At 43.8% G+C, this 27,006-nt stretch overlaps 1 protein-coding gene across 6 annotated transcripts in view; it reads right to left on the reverse strand.

Moving 5' to 3' along the window:
* The window catches only part of DYNC2H1 (dynein cytoplasmic 2 heavy chain 1), a 631,818-nt gene that overhangs the window by 262,292 nt on the left and 342,520 nt on the right, over positions 1-27,006 (reverse strand). For 5 of the 6 annotated variants that reach the window (XM_075592400.1, XM_075592399.1, XM_075592398.1 and 2 more), the window contains 3 exons: positions 24,698-24,773; positions 8,340-8,551; positions 1,081-1,185 (listed from right to left, as the gene is read on the reverse strand). The exons of the other annotated variant lie outside the window; for it this stretch is intronic. In XM_075592400.1, the coding sequence (XP_075448515.1) occupies positions 1,081-1,185; positions 8,340-8,551; positions 24,698-24,773 (393 nt within the window). The remainder of the gene's footprint in view (positions 1-1,080; positions 1,186-8,339; positions 8,552-24,697; positions 24,774-27,006) is intronic. 6 annotated transcript variants of the gene reach the window in all.

Here is a 27,006-nt window from a genome sequence, read left to right on the forward strand (position 1 = left end):
ACCAAAATTAATTAAAACCTGTTACTAGGTATGAGATGGAGGTATGCTGCTGTAATCCGTGGACTGGCTCCACAAACCACACGTGCTAAATGAAAACAAAAAGAAAAAACAGAGCAAAACCTCATAGTGTAGTATTTAAAAATAATTATATATATTGTTGAACAGCAGGTGAGTATCTCACGTACATCAAATCAATAATTAGAAAGCATGGCATGTTATGGACATGTTACCAAACTGAGTGACATTGGAACGCGCCTTCCAACACGCTTCGTCATAGAGCGACTGACGAAGTCACTCTATGACGAAACGCGTTGGAAGGCGCGTTCCAGTGTCACTCTGATTGTTATTCTCTACGGACATTGAAGTCTAGGCAAGAGGCTAAACCCCTCACGGACAATATCTATCCAGTCCTTTCCGGTCATACTTGCGACGGAACTCTGGTGACGTCATCAGTGGGCTGCTGTATACCGGAACTACACATCCAACGAGGCAGAGAGCACTCTGAGACTGAAGCCAACACCTTACCTGCAGACCGCGACTCCCCACACTGGCTGAGACGATATTGTGTGAGAGAGAAGGATCCACTCCCTCGATCGATCGGATTGTCGTGTGCTGTTGCGGTAGCAGTTTGGTAACATGTCCATAACATGCCATGCTTTCTAATTATTGATTTGATGTACGTGAGATACTCACCTGCTGTTCAACAATATATATAATTATTTTTAAATACTACACTATGAGGTTTTGCGCTGTTTTTCTTCCTGGTTATGTAGTGCCAATTAAAATTCGGCAGCACTGCTATTCATTCTCTAAACTTGGACGCTTTTTCAAAAACGTATGAGGGTAAAGTGATGTTTGATGGTTAATATCTTAAAACGTATAGTGTAAAACCGATGAGCATAAAACAAAAGCCTGTCATCTGCCAATAGCTGGTCAATTACAGTGTATAATCATTGGTAAGATGACATGCTTCTCCCAATTATTTCAGGCCATAATGCTTTAGTAGGGGTTTTCCCATTTGCATTGTAAGAATAATCTTTTTTTGAGTGCAGAAATAATTGAGTAAGGTAAAATCTGTACCTGTGAACTGATCATTCGTTGGGATGAACGTGCAATGTTTGCAGGAAGACCAAAGAAGGCTGGTTTGTCATCTTCTGGGAGGCTTTCAATAACACTACGATAATCCTACAGTATGCAAAAAAAGAAGCAGAATCATACAAAATGCTTACTATAACTTTAAATAATCTCCGTTATAGAGCAAGGTATTTATTTCTAAACATCAATAGGAAAGCAGTAAGTGGTATAAGTGACAAACATTGACAACTCCAGTGTTTGCACAGGACATACATCTGCAGTACCTATATATGTAATTCATTAGTACAGATTATCTTCTGTAACCAGTCTATAAAAAAAAAAGTTCATATTAAAAAATCAGAAAAAGAACACCTACGTTTTGTTAAGATTTTAAATGTAAATATATAATATGAAGTAATGTATAAAATGTTTTATGTATGTAGTATAGCCTCCCGGTCGCTACTTATTTTCCTGAGCCCTACCAGTGTAGTCCTGTTAGGTGCAGGCAGTGGATGGGTTAATTCCTTCTGAAAAGACGTGTGTGCTTTTGCAGCATTAGATACATTTGATGCATCCAAGAGTGGGCTAGCAACAGCCAAAAAGTGTCAGCCTGAGGGGTGAAAACTGGTTGGGTCACATGCTGGATGTGATGCCCAGTCAGTATGCAGACCTACTCTGTTATAGGGCAAAACTCCAGGGTATAAATACTGGCAATTTCCTAAAAGTGGGGTGTCTCTCTTTCCTTCCTCTGTGGAGTAAGTAACAGCTACCCTGGGTCTCATTAGGAGGCCTAAGGAGGAGCACCATGCAGAAGGCCTGGTATGGGAATCAAGCCCTATCAGTGATACCTTCACTAGGGAAAGCAAGGAAACGAATGCACTGCTGTGATATCCTGAACATGCAATAAATACCATGGAACCATCTACCAGTGTGATTCACTGTCTTGGGCTAAAGAAAGGTGACAGTTTGTGCCCATCCTACTTCTATCCAGGGGTTCCATGCTGACTGGAGGTGCTGCAACTAAATGAACAAAGGTACCCTGTGAACCTGTCCAGATGATTCCCCACACCACTGCAGAAGTGCTCAGCCCTCCTGTTACCTCACAGGTACGCACCACACCACTCACTTAGGGCTGGGGTCCAAGGGCTACATGTAATAAAGTAACAAAAAGGAGGCAGCAGGAATAGGTAGTATGATACCTATTATTGTACCAACAAACAGTTGATAAGTTACAAGCCTCACAGGGTTCTTCATCGTGTGTGTGTGTGTGTGTGTGTGTGTGTGTGTGTGTGTGTGTGTGTGTGTGTGTGTGTGTGTGTGTGTGTGTGTGTGTGTGTGTATGTGTGTATATATATATATATTTATTGGAATTTATTACCATCCCCTGGTTTCTGTCACAATATATGTGTGTGTGTGTGTGTGTGTGTGTGTGTGTGTGTGTGTATGTGTATATATATATATATATATATATATATATATATATATATATATACACACATACACATACACACACACACACACACACACACACACACATATATTGTGACAGAAACCAGGGGATGGTAATAAATTCCATATACAGGGCTCCCAGGATACTGAACAGTTTCTGTCCTGTCTAGGCTGAACAGGGCAGCCTTGTGGTACATGCACTCCATTCCACAGTTTGTCTGCTGCCTGTTTCCTGTTTGCTCTCCCCTCTCCCCAAGAGCCTGGAGGTTGGAAGGCTGCTGAACTACAGAGGGGAGAAGCCTCTTCCCCAAACAGGTTCAATCATTCTGTTCATTTGTCTAAGACAGCAAAAGTACCTTGTTTTGTTGTTGGAAGTGGAAAAGCCGCCGACCGCACGTGGCCGCCGACCAGACCGCACGTGGATCGCCTGAAACAAGCTTCGCCGCACAATAAACAACAGGCGGGAGAACTGATGGGGATGGACGTCTGAGAGGGGAGCGGACGTGCTCCGGTGCAACCCTGACTCTGGCGTCGCCGCAGGTAAGCACGAAGGGCGAGCGGGAGGACGAGAGCTGTGTGCCGCAGGGGATTGGATGGGATGCCGGGGGCGGGACTTTAAAATGCCGGGCCGCAGGGGATTCGATGGGATGCCGGGGCTTTGACCAAAAAAAAAAAAAAAGCAGTCGCAGGGGCGGCCACATGGCTTCCTGCTCTCCCCTGCCTTCCCTCCCCCGGCTCCTCTTCCCTCGGCACCCCGGTTCTGCCTCACTCCGGCTCCTCGGCCCTCCTTTTGGTTCCCGGCACTCCTTCCCCAGGCACCCCGGCACTCCCTCCCCCCGGCTCTCTCTTGGAATCCCAGTTCTGCCTCCCTCCGGTTCCCCGGCTCCTCCTCTCTCGGCACCCCGGTTCTGCCGGTTCTGCCGCTCCCCGGCCTTCCCTCCGGTCCCGGCACTCTTTCCCCAGGCACCCCGGCACTCCCTCCCCGCGGCTCGCTCTCCCCACCCAGAGCCCGCTCACAGCTGCTCGCTAGCAGTGCGGCACCTGCTAGTAGTGAGCGCGTGCCTCCGCCGAATCAGCCGCCTAGGCCGAACGAACCCGCAGCTACCTGAGGTAGGATGCAGAGGGGGGAGATGGGAGATGCAGAGGGGGGCGGATGGGAGATGCGAGGGGGGGGCGGATGGGAGATGCAGAGGGGGGGCGGATGGGAGATGCAGAGGGGGGGGGGCGGATGGGAGATGCAGAGGGGGGGCGGATGGGAGATGCAGAGGGGGGGCGGATGGGAGATGCAGAGGGGGGGCGGATGGGAGATGCAGAGGGGGGGCGGATGGGAGATGCAGAGGGGGGGCGGATGGGAGATGCAGGGGGGGAGAGAGATGGGAGATGCAGGGGGGAGAGAAAGAAATGGGAGATGCAGGGGGGGAGAGAAAGAGATGGAGATGCGGGGGGGAGAGAAAGAGATGGGAGATGCAGGGGGGGAGAGAAAGAGATGGAGATGCAGGGGGGGAGAGAAAGAGATGGGAGATGCAGGGGGGGAGAGAAAGATGGGAGATGCAGGGGGGGAGAGAAAGATGGGAGATGTAGGAGGGGGAGAGAAAGAGATGGGAGATGCAGGGGGGGAGATGCAGGGGGGGGAGAGAAAGAGATGGAGATGCAGGGGGGGGGAGAAAGAGATGGGAGATGCAGGGGGGAGAGAAAGAGATGGGAGATGCAGGGGGGGGGAGAGAAAGAGATTGGGAGATGCAGGGGGGGAGAGAAGAGATGGGAGATGCAGGGGGGTGAGAGAAAGAGATGGGAGATGCAGGGGGGAGAGAAAGAGATGGGAGATGCAGGGGGGGGAGATGTAGGGGGGAGAGAAAGAGATGGGAGATGCAGGGGGGGGAGAGAAAGATGGGAGATGCAGGGGGGGGAGAGAAAAGATGGGAGATGTAGGAGGGGGGAGAGAAGAGATGGGAGATGCAGGGGGGGGAGAGAAGAGATGGGAGGATGCAGGGGGGGAGAAAGATGGGAGATGCAGGGGGGGAGAGAAAGAGATGGGAGATGCAGGGGGGGGAGAGAAAGAGATGGGAGATGCAGGGGGGAGAGAAAGAGATGGGAGATGCAGGGGGGTGAGAGAAAGAGATGGGGAGATGCAGGGGGGGAGAGAAAGAGATGGGAGATGCAGGGGGGGAGATGTAGGGGGGAGAGAAAGAGATGGGAGATGCAGGGGGGGGAGAGAAAGATGGGAGATGCAGGGGGGGAGAGAAAGAGATGGGAGATGCAGGGGGGGAGAGAAGAGATGGGGAGATGCAGGGGGGGGAGAGAAAGAGATGGGAGATGCAGGGGGGGAGAGAGAGATGGGAGATGCAGGGGGGGAGAGAAAGAGATGGGCGATGCAGTGGGGGGGAGAGAAAGAGATGGGAGATGCAAGGGGGGGAGATGCAGGGGGGAGAGAAAGAGATGGAGATGCAGGGTGGGAGAGAAAGAGATGGGAGGATGCAGGGGGGTGAGAGAAAGAGATGGGAGATGCAGGGGGGGAGAGAAAGAGATGGGAGATGCAGGGGGGTGAGAGAAAGAGATGGGAGATGCAGGGGGGGAGAGAAAGAGATGGGAGATGCAGAGGGGGGGGGGGGAGAGAAAGAGATGGGAGATGCAGAGGGGGGGGGGAGAGAAAGAGATGGGAGATGCAGAGGGGGGGGGGGAGAGAAAGAGATGGGAGATGCGGGGGGGGAGAGAAAGAGATGGGAGATGCAGGGGGGGGAGATGTAGGGGGGGGAGAGAAAGAGATGGGAGATGCAGGGGGGGGAGAGAAATATGGGAGATGCAGGGGGGGAGAGAAAGAGATGGGAGATGCATGGGGGGGGGAGAGAAAGAGATGGGAGATGCAGGGGGGGAGAGAGATGAGAGATGCAGGGGGGGGAGAGAAAGAGATGGGAGATGTAGTGGGGGGGAGAGAAAGAGATGGGAGATGCAAGGGGGAGATGCAGGGGGGGAGAGAAAGATGGGAGATGCAGGGGGGGGGAGAGAAAGAGATGGGAGATGCAGGGGGGGGGGAGTGAAAGAGATGGGAGATGCAAGGGGGGGAGATGCAGGGGGGGAGAGAAAGAGATGGGAGATGCAGGGGGGGGAGAGAAAGAGATGGGAGATGCAGGGGGGGGGGAGAGAAAGAGATGGGAGATGCAGGGGGGGAGAGAAAGAGATGGGAGATGCAGGGGGGGAGAGAAAGATGGGAGATCCAGGGGGGGAGAGAAAGAGATGGGAGATGCAGGGGGGGGGGGAAGATGCAGGCGGGGGAGAGAAAGAGATGGGAGATGCAGGGGGGGAGAGAAAGAGATGGGAGATGAAGGGGGGGGAGAGAAAGAGATGGGAGATGCAGGGGGGGGGGAGAGAAAGGATGGGAGATGCACCCAATCACCCCGCCACCCAACCCAATCAACCCCTCTCTCTCTCTCTCACCCTCTCTCTCTCACCCCCTCTCTCTCTCTCACCCCCCTCTCTCACCCCCTCTCTCTCGCTCTCTCTCTCACACCCCCCCTCTCTCTCTCTCACACCCTCTCTATCACCCCCCCTCTCTCTCTCTCTCTCTCACCCCCTCTCTCAAACCCTCTCTCTCACCACCCCTCTCTCTCTCTCTCTCTCACCCTCTCTCTCTCTCTCTCTCTCACCCCCTCTCTCTCTCTTTCTCACCCCCTCTCTCTCTCTCCCCCTCTCTCTCTCACCCCCTCTCTCTCTCTCACCCCCCTCTCTCTCTCTCACCCCCCTCTCTCTCTCTCTCTCTCTCTCTCTCACCCCCTCTCTGTGTCTGTGTCACACTCTGTTTCTGGATCTCTTATTTACCCTATATATCTTAACTGCCCTATACTACACCGAAATAACCTATACCCTGTCACCCTCTGTCTCACTTTCTGTCTCACCCTGTCAACCACTGTCTCCCTGTCACCCACTGTCTCCCTGTCACCCACTGTCTCCCTGTCACCCACTGTCACCCTCTGTCTCACCCTGTCACCCTCTGTCTCACCCTGTCACCCTCTGTCTCACCCTGTCACCCTCTGTCTCACCCTGTCACCCTCTGTCTCACCCTGTCACCCCTGTCTCACACAATCTCTGTGTCTCACACGCACACGCTCTCTGTGACACACACACACACACACTCTCTCTGGATCTGGATATGTAATTTACCCTATATATCTTAACTGGCCTATACCTACACCGAAATAACCTATACTGCTTTCTTCCAGATCTGACTCAAGCTTCACATGGGAGACATCGGAATCCCCCCTAACCCAGAAGACAGGTAGAGAACACCTCCCCTCCAACATATAACATTGCGGGGATAAGGGTACCTGGACTTTGAGGGACTGCGGATCAGGTAAGATCCCAGGTGAGATTGCTGCTTTAGATATTGTGAAGTGGGGGCATCCAGACACTGGTTAAGGGGTGCAGGAAACTGGTCATTCACATCTGGCTTTTTTTTGTAAATACGACATTTACACACACACATATACACTGGCGACACACTTTATTCGAGCTCGGCTAGTCCCACGAATTCGGGTATACTCGGGTGTATTGAGGTTTGTGACTGTTTTCTGCCCGAGTGCATTGCGTTATTTTCCAGGCAGGGATTGAAGCATTTTATTCCCGCTGGCTGCAATACTGCACAGTATATATATATATATATATATATATATATATATATATATATATATACTGCATTACAATTCATGAATTTATGCCATCTGGTAGACACGCGAAGCATTGCAGCCTATTAAATCCTAATCATTATCATTTAACAGATCAGCCGCCCGTCAGCCAGGCATGAACCATGGCTGGGAAGGCAAACGCAACGGGGCTTGTCTGAGGTGAGGAGCGGCGCATTCCAGGTATCTGCCAGGTACATACTGGGTATTTGCTCGAATAAAGTGTGTCGCAGCAGTACACACACACACACACACACACACACACACACACACACACACATACACGCACTTAACAAGGACTAATTGTAGTATAAAGTAATACAATAAATAAACTTATGTCAAAAACGAATGTTGTTCTTACTATGAATTTATTAAAAAAAAAATTAAACCGGGCCTGGGGGCGTGACTAGGGGCGGGGCAGGACTAAGGCGGGGCTGGGGGCGGGACTAGGGCGGGGCTAGGTGGCGAGTAGATTTTTTTGTTCGGCGAGTAGATTTTTGGGTGATTTGTCGACCATTGCTTATAGTAATTGGGTATCAATAGAACCTATAGAATCAACTCTACAATAGAGAAACTGGTCGGTGTGTACATATATATATATATATATATATATACATATATACATATATATATACATATATACATATATATATACACCGACCAGTTTCTCTATTGTAGAGTTGATTCTATAGGTTCTATTGATACCCAATTACTATAAGGGATGTATACGGTTTGTGTGTGTGTGTGCATGTGTATGTGTATATGTGTGTGTGTGTGTGTGTGTGTGTGTGTGTGTGTGTATGTATATATATATATATATATATATATATATATATATATATATATATATATATATATATATATATATATATATATATATATCATATTGAAGTACTAATCCAAAAAGAAGGATCCTAGTATATTTTAAAGGCATCCATTTTAATTATATTGTATTCTCCGAATCACTTAAGAAAACCTAATGCTACAAAACTATTTCAACTGTGAATTCAAGTTTGAGAACTACAAATGTATTGTGAGAAGAATGAAATGTGTTGCTAAACCCTAACTTTACATTAAACATTGACTAATGTGCAGCTGTCTTCCTAAAGGATCCATATATTGCTTATGTTCCAGTCATCTTACCATGATGCTGCAGGAACTTGGCAGTGAGATTGGCAATGGGAAAGTGGTCATCTTGCTAACCCTCGTCTGAGATACTCCAATAACATGGGAATTGAAAAACTTCTCCAAATAAGATCGAAGAACTCGTAAGTCAAAGTAGTTATCCACCCGTCCTCCGTATATTGCATTTTCTAAAAGGCCATGCACAAAATCCCACTGAAAGTCTTTGCCACCTAAAGATAACAAAACATAATACTGTGTATAAAATATTAACAGAGGAAAACTTAAGAGTTTACTGTACACATTCTGTAAAAAGCCATAATGCACAAATACTAAATAAATGCTAATAAATAAAAAAAGTATATGTTTAAATATAGAACAAATTAGCAATAAAGCATCCACACTAAACTGTACCAGTTTGTTAATGAAGTCCAAGCAGTACTAAAATAACATAAAACATTTGTTTGGATCACTTCTCTCAGTCCTGTCTCAGTGAGATACTGTAGAAGTTAGAATTTAGCTTGCTGAAGTAACAGGAAAAGCTTCTAAATCTCTTGACATGATGGATTATAGATACCTTTGCTTTCAGTGTTATTATTTTGTTATGAATTAGCCAAATACTGTATATAGGCAATAGGGAGTACAATAAGTAGTATCCTCTGCAACAAAGTAAGGTGAACAAACCTGTACTGTGAGTCACAGAGCTCAATTTTAAACACTGTAGATGTTAATAGCTTGTGTATACTAATCTGTCTTTTCAAATTGAGTTAATACCAACAGTATTAACGATAATGTGCATTCTTTGTGTATTTGCAGATTCACTGATAACTGCATTAAAGTGACACAATCATACAGATGGTAATTCAGTGCTAAAAGCTCACAAGTACGGTATATACTTTTTTCAAATTACATTGCCATTTTAAATTTTACCACAAATCCGTTACAGTAGCAGCTTCACGTGTTTTTTTTAAGCAAATGAGAAACAAGCAGAATTGCTTAGCAAAAATACAATTTTATGTAAATAAATACTAAATAAATAAATAAAGTGTTAGGCACTCTGTTAGCGGAATAATGTTATTATGGAGTCACCTTAAAAATGCTTCAAGTCAGTCACCAATTTAATTGTAAGAATTTAATAGGAGTTTATCTGAACATGACTACCAAGTACATTCTCTTCGTTAAATGTGTGATCATTTAACCAGCAACACTTGATAAATTGGACATGACATTCATTTTACCACACAGTCAGCACTTAAGCACATTTTGTGAATGGTTTAGTATGGTATGTTACTAAAGGTTATATTTTATATCTTTTGACAAAAGATTTTAAGGAGGTTATGAAGGTTATGCACAGAGAGTTAACGTTATGGGAATAGATCATAGATCATTTCACTAGGAGGTGATAATAGATTGAATCTATTATTGAAAAGAGAAAAAAAAAAAGCATGGGTGATAGGCAGTACTCCACCGTATATAGAAAAGAGATAAATGGAGGTATGGTGCAGGGGAACTAAGAGGGACCTCAGACCCTCCAAACAAAATGATATGTGGATATGGGGGTTCCCAGCACACAACATAGAAAAAATGACAAAAGCAGTTAAATGCCAAAAAGAAAAATAGTTGATTATGCAACAATCAGTGCCAAGTAGTAGGCTAGTAGAGAGCTTAACGCGTCAAACAGATATATACAATATCAATATTGTATTTATCCCTCCATCATTTAACGCTTGTTTTACCCTCCCTCCCCATTCCCCGCCCTGTATTGATATTGTATATATCTGTTTGACGGGTTACGCTCTTTATAGCTACTACTTGTCACTGCTTGTTGCATCATCAAATGTTCAAGTAATACAAAGTATTTTTCTATTGGCTTTTAACCGCTTTTGTCATTTTTTCTATTATTGAAAAGAGAATCATTTTTGATTTTTATGTTATCTACTTTTCAGGAGGTCTAAATCGCAAATGTACTCTTTATTTTACGGTTTTCATAACAGAAAACCAATATGGAGGGGGGTACAGAAAAATTAAAAGGGGGCTGGGGACATGGGCGCAAAGCAGTTTATAAGGTATGTGGATCGACAGACTAACAGAGTATGCTTTACAAAAACATTCAAGAGTTTATAACGTTGTACATATTTGAATTAATCTACTTTACCACAATTTATGGGGCTTATGTTAGATGTTGTGTAATAGACTGGATATGTTTTCCATGAAATTGGGCTCTGAGTTTGTGCTCCTTACCCTTTGCGCTCTACTTCTCCCCAACTACTCTGTGCATTGGGAGATTTTCCCACTTTTAGTCATATTGAAATAGGCTTAGCTAGAAAAAAAAACCACCATGGGTCTAGCAGAATATCTATATTAAGAACCTGAGAGATCAATCTGGCAATTTTTATTTCCATTGAGGAATAATCTTTGGGCATGTCCACCACATATGTAGTTGTGAACCCAACAAACTGCGCCCTCTCCAGTGCTTGTTTAACAGTTAGGATACATGCGGTGGAGTATAGTCTGGGTCAGGTACCATCTATATAATATTTAGTAGGAGTTTTCTTTAGCTATTGTGTTAATAGAGATGTTTTTCTTTAACTGCTTTCCAGATGTCTGATCAGTCTTCACCATTAAGTTCTTGACCTATATCAATTTCTCAAATAGTCATATACCTATCATTTGCATTGTCATTGGAGGAAAGGAGCATTTGGTACAATGTAGATGTTACTGTTTGCCCCGAACTGGGGAGGAGAAGCCACAAATATTCAAACAATTTTTTCGACCCGAGAGAGCTAAAAGATTCGACAAAATGTTTGATTTGGCAGTCAGATCTAAAGTTATTTTGCGAAATGTTATATTTGTCTTGGAAAAATAGAAAGGTCTTACATTATTTAATTATAATTTTTTTTTACCAGGAAGTAATACATTAAGAGTTACCTCTCATTTTTACGTATGTCCGGGGCACAGAGTTTTGATGACAATATATGGTTACATTAAAAAAACAGAGGTTATACATTATATTTAAAGACATTTCATGGACAGTTAGAGATATTGATTATGGGTGTATGTAACAGTTACGGACAAGAATAAAATGTGAGACAGCTGAAGTCTTGAAAGAGCTGAAACTGGAGCCGGCTTTGAAAGTCTCTGGTATAGTAGGTTGTTCCAATCGTGACGTGCATGGTAGAGTGACCAGATATTTTTTTTTTTTTTTTTTTTTTTTTTTTAAACCTTGGTACAGTGAGCAGTATTTTGGGTTCTGATCTCAGGTGATAAGTGCTGGTATAGTAGAGGTGAGGAGTTCAGATAAGTGGGTATCTTGCCCAAAAAGTATTTGAAGGCAAGAAAGGAAAAATTTACTTTGCGTCTGGACCCAAGGGATAGCCAATCTAGTTATTGGAGCATTTCGCAGTAATGTATGCTGTAGTTACATTGTAGGACAAAGTGGCATATTGAGTTGTAGAGGGTGTCTTGTTTGCCAAGGTGAATTTGGGGTGTTATACATACAGCAGAGGTGCGCAAACTGGGGGGGCGCGGGTGGTTGCAGAGGTCCCGCGCTCTTCCCCAAGGCATTTAAATTAAAAGCTGGGGCACCGCGCGAGGCCTCTGCAACCTCTCCTTATTGAGATTCAGCCGGCTCAGGAGGCATCCCTATGGCAACGTGGCATCAAATGACGCCACAGGGTCATGTGGAGTCTCTCAAGATGATGCCGCGTTGCCATGGGAACATGACAACATATGACTCGGTGGGTCACGTGGCATGACTTCACACGACCCCGCTACGTCATTTTACGACGAAATGAGGTAAGTGGGAGGGGTGGCGCGAGAATGTAGAGCAGGCAGGAGGGTGCAGCAAGAAAAGTTTGCCCACCCCTGCCATACAGCAGCGGTGCGCAAACTGGGGCGAGTGAGATCTTTCTGGGGGGTGGCGCGGGTGGTTGCAGAGGTCCTGCCCTCTTCCCCGAGGCATTTAAAATAAATGCCGGGGGAACATGCAAGGCCTCTGCAGCCTCTACTTACCGAGTTTCAGCCGGCTTCGGGACGCATGACCATGGCAATGCGGCGTCAAATGACGCAGCGGGGTCATGTGACGTCACGATTGCCTTGGTAACGCGGCGTCAAATAACGCTGCAGGTGACGTGACTTCACACGACCCCGCGACGTCATTTTACACTGCGCAAGGTAAGGTGGGGGGCGCAGGAACGGAGGATCAAGGCAGGGGGGGCACGGCAAAATAAGTTTGCGCGCCCCAGCCATACAGTATACTACTTGGTCTATAATTGATATTAGCATCTTTTGTGTGATGCGGTTTATGACCAGAGGGTCTGGGGAGGATTTGTTCTTATAAAAATACACCTAGTTTGGCATAGGTTTTAAAAGTTAGAGTATCAATATGCAACCCAAATTTTAAATAATAATAATAGATTTATTTCATATCTATAGCGCTTTTCTCCCAATGGGACTCAAAGCACTTGGCAATTACAATATAGTGTGTGTTATGCAGCACATACTGTAGGACTTTTACAGACACATTCCCTGCCTAGATGAGCTTACAATCAATGTTTTTTGGTGCTTGATGCACAGGTGCTTGATGCACAGCGAGATAAAGTGACTTGCCCAAGGTTACAAATTTTGCCTCTGTCCAAAATACCATTGTTACAGTTTTGTCAGTGCATAAAAGCAGTTTTTTTGGGGGGGGGGAGGGGGGGGGAAATTCAGTAGCAAGTCTTTACAAATCAGATTGAAGTATGTGTCCAAGGTCACAGAGGCAAGGGCTGTGTGTATATAAGATTGTACATAAACCAAACTGGATCTCACCAAGTTTCTTCTTTAATGCATCAAAAAATCAGCAATACAGAAAAAAATCAGCACACACAGGAAAAGAAAATGTTAGCAGACACACACTGTTATATGTGCACAATAGAGCAACGTTTCAAGGACCTAATGAAGGGGCCAGGGAGCCTTGAAACATTGCTCTATTGTGCACATATAACAGTGTGTGTCTGCTGACATTTCCATTCCCTGTGTGTGCTGATTTTTTTCTGTAATAGTGCTTTTTTGATACATTAAAGAAGAAACTTGGTGAGAAAAGCAAAAATGTGTCCTTCATGTAGCCCCCTTTCCTTATGCCTAAGGGAACTACGTGGCCAACTACGCGTGCTGCTGTACCTGCTTGCTCACAGAAGGCCTAAGCCTCCGCCTCTGGCAGCCTGGGGTGAGCTCTTTCTCCTTGCGTGCAGCGCCTCACCTCTGAGGGATTCCAGCGTTGGCGGATAACCCCTCACAGGAACCAATATACAGTAATAAGTGATACACCACACAATGTATACAGTATGACTAAGGTTTACTGTATACACCATCTAACACATACACACATATAATAACGGTAATAACTGTACCAACAATGTACACCCAATTACCCAACATGTGGTTTTTGCCACAAAGTACTGAGGGTGCCATGGCACCAATACAACTGGCTTTCTGTCCCAGCAATTCCCGCCCAGGTGTGAGGTAGCGCTACCCCCTGTAGATGTAAGTGCACTTTGGGTACCTGCCTGGTTACTCCAGTACCCAGGTGGTGCTTGGCGTAGTGAGTTGGAACGGGTCCCGCGTAGCAGGCCCTCCAACACAAATCCCCTCTCTCCTAAAGGGTCCTGATCCTCCTCGCAGTGTGAGCTCCAGCCGAAGGGTCTCACACAATGTCTCTGGATTCTGTGACCTGGTCTCAGGCCGCAGGGCACCACGTGACCGTCCGGTCACCGGTGCAGAAATAACAATAAGGGTAAGCGTTCCTATTTGGGGCCTTCCCTGCAACACTCCTCTACTGGTGTCTCAGGGCCTAACTGGGGCCTAGGGGGCAAGGTCTAGGCCTAGCGCAGGAAGCACTGCTCTCTGGACACTACCTTCTCTTTTGGCTCCTCCGTCCAGACTGGCGCACGTGCTCCCTGCACGCGGAGAATATCCTGTTTTCCCCTTGCTACAATACTATTGGCTGGGCAGTCCCATGTGGTACAGTCTCTCCCTCTAGGGATCCTGGGACTTTTAGTACCGCGGCTGCATATGCGGAGCCATCCTAAAATGGCCGGCGCGCTATTCCTGCTAAGAATTCTGGGGATTGTAATCTCTATGGTTTTACGAAGCCATTTAAAGATGGCTGCCGCTCCGGTCGCAACTGAGCATGCGCGGCAGTCTGAAGCGGCCGCCGCCACCTCTCCCCCTTTTCACGCGGAGCTCCGGCGGGCAACCAAGCAGTTCCCCTTCACCAGAGGTAAGGAGGGAGGACTCTGCTACATCTATTATTATTATTATTTTTGAGCGTTGATCCAGTTTGTTTTTTGTATAATTATATGCATCTTACGGTGTGGATGCAGTATTATAGCACCTCTAACTGAATTGTGTTAGACAAGGCGAGTGCTAGTTCATTCTATTTTTTTATGCATATAAGATTGTGACATATGCATTGAAGCTCCGTTACAAGCTGTAGATAGATCATTAATGAAGACTGAAAAGAGTAGTTGCCCTAGAACAGAGCCTTGCGGGAAACCGCAGGTGATTTCCAAGGGGATTGACTTAGAACTTGAGATAGACACCTATTGGGATCTACTCGATAGGTAAGAATGAAAACAGTTTAAAGCGTGTTCCCCTATTCCAGAGCACTGAAGCTTGTCTAGCAAGATAACATGATCAACAATATCAAAAGCCTTTGCAAACTCTAGGAATATTTCACCAGTAAGTGGTCACTGTTCCATTCCACACAGGATCTCATTACAAACTTTTAGGAGGGTAGTTACCGTGGAGTGGTTTGGGTGAAAGCCAGATTGAAGATGATTAAGAAATTTGTCTTGGTATAGTAATCGCTTAATTGGAAGTGGACGCATTTTTCTATGACTTTGAATAGTATTGGAAGAAGAGAGATTGGTCTGGGACAACTGAGGTAGTTTTCCAGTTCTGTGGGATATGGCCTGAAGACAAAATATAGTTTATTAGGGAGGCAAGTGGTATGGCAAAGAATGAGGCACAGAGTCGTAAGAACTTTCATTGCACTAGGTCAGGTCCATATTGGCTGTTTAGTTTTAATGTTAGGAGTGCCTGTGAAATCTCTTCAGATACCACGAAAAATTGAAAACTGTAAGTGTGACTGGCGGTAGGTGTAAATGTGACCACTTTTAATAAAGGTCAAGCCCTTCATTAACCCTACCTGACAACAATACATCTGTATTATGTTGTATATGTATTCTGTAGCCTGGTTCCACCACTTCAGGGACCAATGGTTAATTTTGTTTTCAGTTGAGAATGTTGTAAAGTGGGCTGTGATCTTCCTAACTGTTTGTTGTTGCACTTCCCCCCTACCCCCCCCCCCCCCCCCCCCGCAATCAGGGTCTGAGTCCCATTGCAAACACCTACACATGCAGCCACCAGTATCCGATCACTTATCTGGGTAAAACCGAAGGTATACCACAGTAAATGCCTCAACATTTCTGTGAGATTCGGCTGCCAGACTAATGGCCCATTGGATTAACACAGCAGGGGTCCCTGCAGTCCCATTCAGTTTGAATGGGACTGCAGGGATCCGCCGCTGTGTTTTCCGATGGATGGGCTATTAGTCTGGCTGCAGAAATCTCACACAAATGTTGCAGTTTATTGGGAGATTGCACCAGATTTTCCAAGGCAAGTGATCTAATACTGGTGGCTGCATCTGTAGCTAGATGAGATAAGATAAGCTCTTTGTTAGCTATGATGTCAGAGGTTTTTAGTTGTGAGCAGATTTCGTTTGAAGAAGCAGCTTGGGAAGAAGCTTTGAGCAGCTGGGAAGAAGCAGTGAGCAGCTGCAGTGTCCACTCCAGTGTTGGTGCCAAGCCTGGAGTCGTGTTGCAGAGGACTGCAGGAAGGAAGAACAGGGTAAATCTCTTTAGGGAGTTCGCTGCAGGTTTATAGGGTACCCCAGTTTCCCAGTTGTCATTGTGAATGTTGATTTACTGTAAATAGTTGTGGATATTTCTTTTTCCAATAAATTAATTTTATAAATTCTGTGGTTCTGTCTGGCAAATTGATCCCTTGTGTATTAGTCCTGGTCTCCTGTGACAGTAGGCACTATTAGGAAGGGGTGGAGCTATAAGGGTTCTTACAGGTTGGGCTTCATGATTTTAGTTAGGCTTGCGATTTGATAGTAGGGAAGTAGCTCACCTCACAACGTATTCATTGAATGCGTTTGCAAATGTCAGTGTGATTTGCCAGAGTAGTATCATCCTTTTTGCTATTAGATGGTTGTTGATGGCTAGAAGGCTGGAAAATATAATTGATGACTTTCCAGAAGTTTGATGGATTTCATGTATTTTGGTAAAGATTGTCAGAGTAATATTTGCTTTTGCTAGTCTTGTTTGCCTTGTGCATGTATTCCGCAGGTGTCTGTAGTTAAACTCCTTGGTTACTTTGTATCTTTTACACAAGGCATCCCTGAAATAGTAAAACACAATAAGGTCGGTTGTAACCCAGAGAAGGTGGGCTCCCTGTACTCTTATTCTGTGTAGTGGAGCATGGGTATCAGTTTTAAGAAATCTGTTTGGAAATAAATCGAGCACAAAATCGGGGTCAGGTATTATGTTGATTCTGTACTAAGGGCAGTTGGCAGAAATTGTTGTGTGTTTATGTTTCTAAATGTTCAGAGAGTAGAACTTTGGGGCTTTATTTGGCTGGTTGCAATTTCCTTACACAGTATACTATTGCATGGTCACTAAATATGTCAGGTAGTATACCAGAGGATGCGATTCTGTTGGACCAGAGGATAGAATTCAGTCTAGCAAGGAATAGTTGTGAGATCTTAGGTGTGCCCATGTGGATTGGGAAATTAGTTGGGCTAAATTTAGTGCATTGAGTCCGGATTTTTATGTTTTTAGGGTCAAGCCAATTGAGGTTGAAATCACCAAGAACGAACAGCTCATTTTTTTCCACTCAGAGGAAATTGTGCCAAGAAAGTGAGTTATATCAGTCATGTATTGTAACAGAGCTTTAGGGGGATGGTAGATGTCAGCAAAAAGAATAGGCTTAGAGAAGCAGAGGCAATTTTTACCAACTAGAATTTCAAAAGAGGATTGGCTTGGGGGCAATTTGGAAGCATAAATATAAGGAATCTTCAATATAAAATAACTCTCGTCCTCTCTTTGACCTATCTTTCCTAAATATTGAGTATTTCTGAAAGGAGATAGATGCATTAAGCGTTTTAGGAGTTTGTCATGTTTCAGTTAGAATTATGGCTTTAGGCTTATGCAAATGGCACCATACAGTTAGTTCATCCAGTTTGGGCAGCAGGCTTTGAATAGTTATGCGGATGACAGATTGCCCTTTTTGGAATTTGAAATGGGCATTATTAGGGGAATGAACAGATTTGAAAAGGTGGAACCTGTGTTGAGTGCAATATCCCCTGTTAAAGGAAGTCACAGTATAAATAGAAATTTGCAATCTTTGCCATTCGACTGAGTGGTGGTAGGTGTGCTAGTTTTCATAGCTCTCCACCAACATTCAGTAAATAATGCAAGGCTTTTGAGTAGTCCAGGGTGACTACATTGGGTGTGGGCCAGGAGGGGGAAGTTTGTAGTGGCTAGAGAGAGTAACATTTACATCAGACTACAGTAAAGATCAGACTTGATCATTTTCAGAAAGGTAGGCTAAAAAAAAAAAAAAAAAAAAAGCTGTGCTGTACCTTTTTAGTAGAGTTGAAAATTATGAAATTCAAGGTTGTCAGTAGAATTGACAAATTGATGCAAATTGTAGAGTGAATAATAGAAGTATCAATCCAATTTTAATCTCCTGCATAACTCTTATTTCCACTTAAGATACGTACATTATATTCTGCACATTATCAATGTACTGCTCCCCCCTTGCATTGCTTTCTCCAATGTGTGGTACGTTGCCTTTTGGTAACAAAATCAGATAGGTCACACCAAAGATCTCCCAATTGGAGAGCGCTTCTGTACTCAAATAGGGCGGTAAAGTAAGGGTTGAAAAAAAATTGGTGTTAGCGGTGAGGGGGATGGAGAAAGGTCATGTGTAGATTTATTTGGATTCCATAGCTCACATGTAGTAAGGTAAACTTACTGTAAAATCGGCGATCTCAGGGCGCTGTGTTACCCAAGAGAATTGCTTACAGGAATGCTTTTTGATGCAGGAATCATAAACTGTCTTTTGAAGTAGATACTCTATCTTCACCTGGATAAACATTCCAGTAAAACACAAGAAGTGAGAGAAATTGACAAAAAAATGTTTATTTACTTCACAGAGAGAACAGGAAACAGGGGCGGTGCACAGCCGAAGAAAACTCCACCAGGCCAGGTAAATGCAGCAAAACTTCTATTTATTGGCACATAGGGTTAAAAAAACACTCTAACGCGTTTCGCGTGGGAGGCACTTTATCAAAGAGACCATAGTCTCTTTGATAAAGCGCCTCCCGCGCGAAACACGTTAGAGTGTGTTTTTTTAACTCTATGTGCCAATAAATAGAAGTTTTACTGCATTTACCAGGCCTGGTGGAGTTTTCTTCGGCTGTGCACCGCCCCCGTTTCCTGTTCTCTCTGTGCTGCTGTCTGGATTGGAGCACGCCGTGCAGTTCAAGCCACTCTGCCTACAAGGAAGAAAGTGAGTACTGCTACAATGTTCATGTATCACATTATCAGCCATGCCATTGGTTACTACTACCTAATGATTTAGATTGCTGTTGCTTCAATCAAGTTAATGTGATAGTTTTTACTCACTGCATATATTCCTATAATTGTTGGGCAAAAGGAACTGTTGCTTTATATATTTGTTCACTGCTGCACATTTTCTGATGGACATCTAACTGAGTTGAGGGTTTGGATGCACTGTTTGGGTCTGCTACATAGTTTACCCTGGTAATCATCTTATTTACTTCACACCCTGATAATCAACATTCTCTTGTTGATTATCAGGGACTTCAAAATAAAATTGTGTTTCCTGAATTAACATTTAGACCCCAGGGGGAAACAGCTGCTATTTTCCTAATCAGTATATTGTTAACCTATCCACCCAATTAAGCGATTACTATAACAAGACAAATTTCCCTAGCCAATTCCAATCTGGCTTTCGCCCCAAACACTCTACCGTAACTATCCTGCTAAAAGTTTGCAATGAAATCCAGTGTGGAATGGAACGGGGTCAACTCACTGGAGCAGTATTCCTAGATTTTGCAAAGGCTTTTGATACTGTTGATCATGCTATACTGCTTAAACTCCAGAGTTCTGAAATAGGGAAGCATGCTTTAAACTGGTTTCAGTCCTACCTATCAGGTAGAACCCAACATGTATCCATCTCAGGCTCTAACGCCAACCCCCTGGATATCACCTGTGGTGTACCGCAAGGCTCTGTTCTGGGGCCCCTACTCTTCTCAGTGTTCATCAATGATCTTCCCACAGCTTGTCAGGAAGCCTCAATACACATGTATACAGATGACACAATCCTATATGCACACAGCCATAGCCTCTCCGACCTTCAACACATACACAGTCTGACTTTTTGAGACTCGAAAAATGGATTTCCCAAAACAAACTGTTTTTAAACACTGACAAGACTGTAACAATGGTGTTTGGGACCAAGACTAAATTTGTAAAGCTTCCAGCGACTGAGCTCCAGATTAGAACCAACACTACCACCACCCTAACCCCTGTCACTAGTTTTAAATACCTGGGCATATGGTTTGACTCCCATTTAACATTCGGGATGCACATTGATACTCTGACAACCAAGACCTATTCCAAACGGGGGGTACTTTACAGGAACAAATCCTCCCTAAGTCTCCTGGTCAGAAAGCGTATCGCACAGCAGATGCTAATGCCAATTAATGACTATGGAGACATAGTATATGGCACGGCACCTCAAACCCACCTTAGCAAACTTGACACCCTCTACAACTCAATTTGTCGTTTTGTTCTCCAATGCAACTATAACACACATCACTGCGAAATGCTCAAAGAACTAGATTGGTCATCACTCGGGTCTAGGCACAAAGTTCACCTTTCCTGTCTTGCCTTCAAATTCTTTATGGGCAAGCTACCCAGCTACCTGAACAAGCTCCTCACCCCTACCACATGCAGCACCTATCATCTGAGATCAGACTCCAAAAGACTGTTCATGGTCCCAAGGCTCAACAAAGTATCCGGACGTTCCTCCTTCTCTTACCGTGCACCCCAAAACTGGAACAACCTACCAGAGACTCTCACATCCACCACCAGTTTAAGTTCTTTCAAATCTAAGGCTGTCACACATTTTAATCTGGTCTGTAACTGTTTCATACGCCCATAATATATATTATCTTTAACTGTGCATGCGTCTTGTATATAATGTATACCCTGCTCATTTATCTAACTGTATTTGTAACCATGTATTATTTGTCTTAACTCTGTGCCCAGGACATACTTGAAAACGAGAGGTAACTCTCAATGTATTACTTCCTGGTAAAATATTTTATATATAATAGATAAGGTATTCCTAGGAATTCCCATCAACTTCAAAAAGAAACACACATAATTTAGTTTGAGCATACTTCCTCGACCAATCAAAACCTCCTACATGTTCAGCTATGGGTTTATAAACACATTTAAACCAGCCAGAGTATTAGTTAGCTAGGAGAGGGGGCAAAAAGAGAGAAGGAGAGAAGAGTTTGGAGGGAGAGCTCAGAGAAGGTAAGTATGATTATAATTCTTGTGCACTTGTAAATCTGTATATATATATATATATATATATATATATATATATCTGTGTTTTATATAAATGTATTTTTAGATAGGATGAACTGTATTGTATTGTTTTGTTAGGCCTGTAATAAGTACAAACCTTATAAGGAAGTATAATTAGTACAACCGTGTAAGTGTTATATTTTGTTGCTGTTCTGATAAATTATTGTTTACATAATTGAATGTAATCTCTATCGTGTCATAACTCTCATAAACCAGGTTGTGCATGTGTGAATGTGTTTCCTTTTGGAACCCATATCTACACATCCATTTCCTTAGAATAATAGTTGTGACCATAGTATATTAATTCTTATATGCCAGCAATACTTTTATAGATGAATACACTATAAATCCATCTATATTTCTATTGTCTGGATAAGGTTAGACATATAGTATATCTAGTTAATTCTTATAAGCCAGCAATACTTTTTTAGATGAATATAAATACATCTATATTTCAATTTCTGGATAAGGCTAAACATTATCGGTAACAGCTGGGTAGCAAGAAAATATATCTAAGCAGGTGTGCATATGCTTGCTTCTATTTTACAGTAAATCAATCCATCTCTGGGATCCTGGCTAATTATATCAGTCGATTAATTGGCCTAGGTGGGCCGCTTTCTAATACATAAATATATTTGGAGCACCCAGTCCACCAATTGTGTTGGGTTGTTGCAGTATCTGGCTCTTTAAACTGGGATGCTTGTGATTCCAGAGGAATTTGTTGAATTCTGTGTGTAACTTAGATAGATCACCCTTTGGAAACTTATTAGGAAGAACATGAAAATAATATAGGATTTTAGGGTGGATAGTTATTTTTTTATGCAACCATACAACCAAACCAATATAGCCTTTCTATTCAGAGGGCAGTTTAAAAATTATTTTATATAGCTGGGCGAAATTATGTTTATATAGAAAGTTGTACAGTACAAGGAACTTATGTTAACACAGAAATATTTAAAATGAATGTTACAGCAACAAAAAGTCAACGTTTTTAAACGTTTTGCAGTAGGGAGGGTTCAGTTCTAACGCAGTGGATTTGAAGCTATCAATCTTAAAATGTAATTTTGATAGTGTGTCAAAATCTAGGATATTTTTGTAGAGGTTAGGTAGTGATGTTAAGGGTTTGCTAATCAGTAACACAATATCATCAGTAATTATCCTATCCTATCCCATTAGTTGCTGACAGAATATGTTGGAACCGTGTTATATTTTCATTGTTTTTCATATTAAGTAATAGATGTTTTAGTACTCGTCAGTTGGTATCTTCTAGATTACTGCTAATTCAGCATTAAACTCACACTTTTGCAACATTAAGAATATTGAGATTCTATGACTAATTAAGTCCTATTATACATTTTTTCTACGCCTCGAGTGCAGTTGTAAGAGGCATCTAGTGTAGGTTTTTTGACCTTACACTTTATACGTCATATTGTCTCTGTGTCCTTTTGCACCGGTGTATATGTATCTAAGATCATCTATCACTCAATTAGGTTGAGCAGTTGATCATCTATAGCTGTTTACTAGATTTCAAGGGTTAATGATTTAAAGAAGCTATCCTGCTGAGTGTTTGGGGCATATATTTTCACCAAGGTAATAGTTGAGTTGACCATCATAGCTGTCAAGATAATATACCTCCTTTCCCATAATATGTACAAGATAATTACAGAAATAGAACATTCTTATTCATTAATATAGCAACACCTTTTATCTTACTAACAGCTGGTGATTGGAATATCCAGGGGAACTGATGGTTCTGGAGACGATGGCTGTCTTATTCAACAAAAGGCGTTTCTTGTAGGAGTCTACTTGACTTGTGATTTTTAACTTCTGAGAAAAGAAGTTGTCTCTTTTGGGGCGAATTAAACCTTTTTGACATTGTTAGAAATACAAGTGACTGACATTATTAAAGTGTTTTTTTGTACATTTACTTGCTGCAGTCGGACCCTTGACACAAAATGTAATGTCAGCAGCGGGGTGGGGTTCACCTGTAGGTAAATCTGTAGCGAGCTATTCTCATCTGAATAGTGTATTCCACCTCTGGGCCAAAAACAAGGGTTTAGTTGGTGTCTGAGGGAATTGAAGCCTGGGAAGGAGGACTGGATCACAGGGAAATCATATCCATCTGTCAGGGTCGCCTAGACCTCCTGCCTAGCCATAGCTTCCTTGTCAACTGGGTGTGCTGCTGCCTTCTGTTGGCTCTGGGTTCCTCTGTCTGTCTGTCTTCTTGTTGCTCCTGTCTCTGTCCTTTATAGCTTCTGCTTCCTGTCTATTTCCTTTGCCTTTGCTTGAAGTCAGACTCCTAATGCACATGCCTCTGATTCCTGATCTGTTTCTGTACCTGTACCTGTATTATAGAAGTCTGTTCACAGTAAAAGCCCTTGCTGGTAATCTGGCTTGTCCCTGTTTGTTCCTGTTCTCAGTCCCTGCCCCCAGACCTGTCCTTGCTCCCCTGTCCTGCTCCTATCTCCTCGTTGCCGACCTCTGCTTGTTACCTGACTTCGCTACCTGCCGCCTGCCTCGGACCTCTGCTTGTTTCCTGACTTCGCTACCTGCCGCCTGCCTCAGACCTCTGCTTGTACCTGACTTCGCTAACTGCCGCCTGCCTCGGACCCCTGCTTGTGACCCCTACTACGCTCGTGCTGTTCCGGCCACCGAGATCCTACCCGCAACAGGAGTCTCCCGTGACACCATCCTTACTAGGATCAAATGGAATATGTAAAAAGGTGCGAGCCAAGAAAAGCACTTGCAGGGCCCCAACACATTAGTTATCGAGAAACCATGGGTCAATGGGCCCCAGAAATAAGGGCCCTCTGACTCGCAGAGACCATCACCATATTGCTATGATCAGTAAGAGTGATGTTGACCACGTATGGCCATGGACTTCCATGTTACTATCTCGTTGCCACTCGTTTGCAGAGTGAGCTAACAAGTCTTTCTGATTCAGGGGTAATTGGCCTCATATTGGATGTCTATTCTAATACTGTGCTTATAATCATGACATATCAGTCGAAAGTGCAGTAATAAGCAATAAATACAGAAACATGGTATAACAAGAACATTTTCAACATTAAAACCTTCATATGAGAGGAAAACATCTCTAAAAGGATACTAACGTCCCTAAGTAACTCTCTTGATACTTTAGTTAATGGAAGCGCAAAATAAAGACAGGCTGTGGACTGCATAGGCTCCAAGATTAAAGGGGGACTTGACCTGGATGCTGAAGCAAAAATGACATGCTCGGACCGCTGAAGGGTGCAGATGGCACAGTCGATCAAGGAGGCGACTCACGGGTGTAGCAGAAGAAAGTGAGAAAGGAGTCTTCCCCTATTACTTGATAGGTTCGTCACATCATCCTAAAAGGTTAGGGTTAGCTTGGGCTTTGAGCTTGTGTTCAGCCTCCACTTTCATTTGGTCACATCTGACAATTTCTTGCAAGGTGGTCTTTGGGTTCTCGGGCGTACCGCCGCAGCTGGCTCCAGGTCCGGTCTTGGTAGATTTCTGTTCTTGAGGAAATCCAGACCTTCTTTCTTAATTTTATCATACTTACTAAGCCCCCATAATAGATGAACAGCTTAATGGGGAAACATTTCATCTGAGCTTAACTATTATACACGGCTTTGTAATACATTGTACTATATAACTTACCTTCAAAAAGCCCATCAATAATGTCATATGCTGCACGCAGATCTGATAGGGAAAATTCATAAAATTTTGTCCAGCCCTAAAAAAAGAAATAAACTTAATTATTATATATTCTGGACAAATGCAGATAAAAATTATCTCATCTTGTCCTTTCAGGGGATGTTTTTATTTTTAAAATACGATTATTCATTTAGATATGAACAGTTTAAATATTAAGTGTCTGGGGGGTCAAAATGGATGTCCCCTCAGGAGCACGCACAGTAGCACTCCTTTTGACACACACACACACACACACACACACACACACACACACATACACACACACACACACACACACACACACACACACACACACACAGTTTATTAATGTCTCCTCAGAAGCAAATTTAGAAAAATATGAACACTAAAGAAAAACCGGTGAGTAAGTACTGTACTAACATTTTATGAGTTAAAGTCAGACTTTTGTAGGGGATTGCTACTTCAATGCAGCTACAATATATGAGGAACTGCACATTCAAAGTAGGGGCTTTTGGATGCACAAGCTCATGAACCAACCAGATCAGTGTTTCCAAACTGGGGTTCCGCAGCACCATGGGGTTAAGAGAGAGAAACAAAAGGGTGCTGCGGGATTTCCCTGATCCCCCGGAGCAAGGAGAGAACATGGCAGTTTCCTCTATCCTGATTGGCTGCTGCTGGGTAATGCAGCCAATCAGGAAGTGTCAGGAGCCTGTGGGGTTTGGCAAGCAAAGGAGAAGGAAGCAGCACGAGAACTAGAGAGGTGAGGCTGTGTGTGCGCGTGTGTCCCGTTGTGTGTATGTGTTTTCTGTGACTTTCTGCCTCCACCGACTCCCCTGACCCCTTGACCCCCGTGACTCACTGGCCCCCCCCTGTCTGTATCTTTTTACTGTGACAGTCTCCCTGTCCTGTGTTTTCTGTGATCCTGTCCTGTTTTAGGGGTGCCTCAACAACTGAGACTGTTTCATGTATTATTTATTATTTATTTCAGATGTGGTGCTTTTTATTCATAACTGCTGTTGGGCATTATATTTTGAGACCAGGTGGCACTTTCTTTACATGCAAAAGCAGCAATGTCTTCTACTCACCATCAAGAATAACTATATTATTCATGGTTCATATAGGGCATACAGTGGGTGGGGGAGTGGGGGAAGTGGATGGACTGGGCGCTTCCTAAATATAGGGCATGAAATGTTTTTTTTATTAGTGGTGGGGGGAGTGAGTGAGAAGAGATTGCTGACAAAAGAGGTTGCTATCGTGAAGGCTGATGCTACTCACATTTTTTTTAAACAGGTGAAAACTCAGCCAAAAAAAAAAACATGTGAGAATTATTAGTTTATGATATAACAATGTAAATTTTTGTGGTGGATAATGGTTTTAAAACAACATCAGCAAGTGCTTCTAAATTATTACCTCCTTTATATGTTTCCTAAACCAAATGCACCTTGATGCACCTTCATCAGGGACACAATAATCAAAATGTGATGTTCTGTTGCCAAAACTGCAGAAAATGCCCACCAAACGAGGAGAGTGTCTCCTTCCAATGTCACGACACGGAGCAGCCACGTGATGACGCAATGGTGATGCCCCTCCCATCTGACGCTTCTCTGCTGCAAGGGAGGCGTCTCTTGTTCTCCCAGCTCCGGTTAAATTGTGTCATCACGTGGCTTCTCACGTCATAACGTTAGCGGAAGGAGACGCTCTCCTCGTTTGGCGGTCATTTTCTGCAGTTTTGGTGACGGAACATCACAGCAGGAGGGACTTGGGAATGGTTTTGTGGACACTATTTAAGGGTGTTTTTTGTTATTCTTTGTACCCCTGATGAATATGCATGCGCACCGAAACGTTGGATGCAACTCTGACTTTTTAGTCATTAAATGACCTTTGCTACTGTACATTGTGAATTTTCCAATTCGTTTTGTGTGCTTGGCTCCCTTTTACAGTTTACGAAGTAAATGAGATGTGATATATATATGATACAAGGTACGATTACTAATCACAATAATTAACTCCATGGATGTGCTTTGAAAGCAAACCTACATATTGTAATCAGGGCCGGTGCAACCACTAGGCGACCTAGCGCAGCACATTATGGTGGGTGGCACACTTTGGGGGGCGATAGCAGAGCAGGCTGCTTTCTTCTGCCTCTCCACGCAGCTGGAACTGCTATTCAGGTCAGTACAGTAGAGGGGCATGAAAAGACAGGGGGGGCGGTGGGAGGTGTAAAGACAGGGTGGTCATAAAAACGGAGGATGTAAAAATGGGGGAGGGAGGGAGGGAGAGAGAGAGAGAGAGAG

This window comes from Ascaphus truei, chromosome 3, assembly GCF_040206685.1.
Source record: "Ascaphus truei isolate aAscTru1 chromosome 3, aAscTru1.hap1, whole genome shotgun sequence".
NCBI classification, from domain to species: domain Eukaryota; kingdom Metazoa; phylum Chordata; class Amphibia; order Anura; family Ascaphidae; genus Ascaphus; species Ascaphus truei.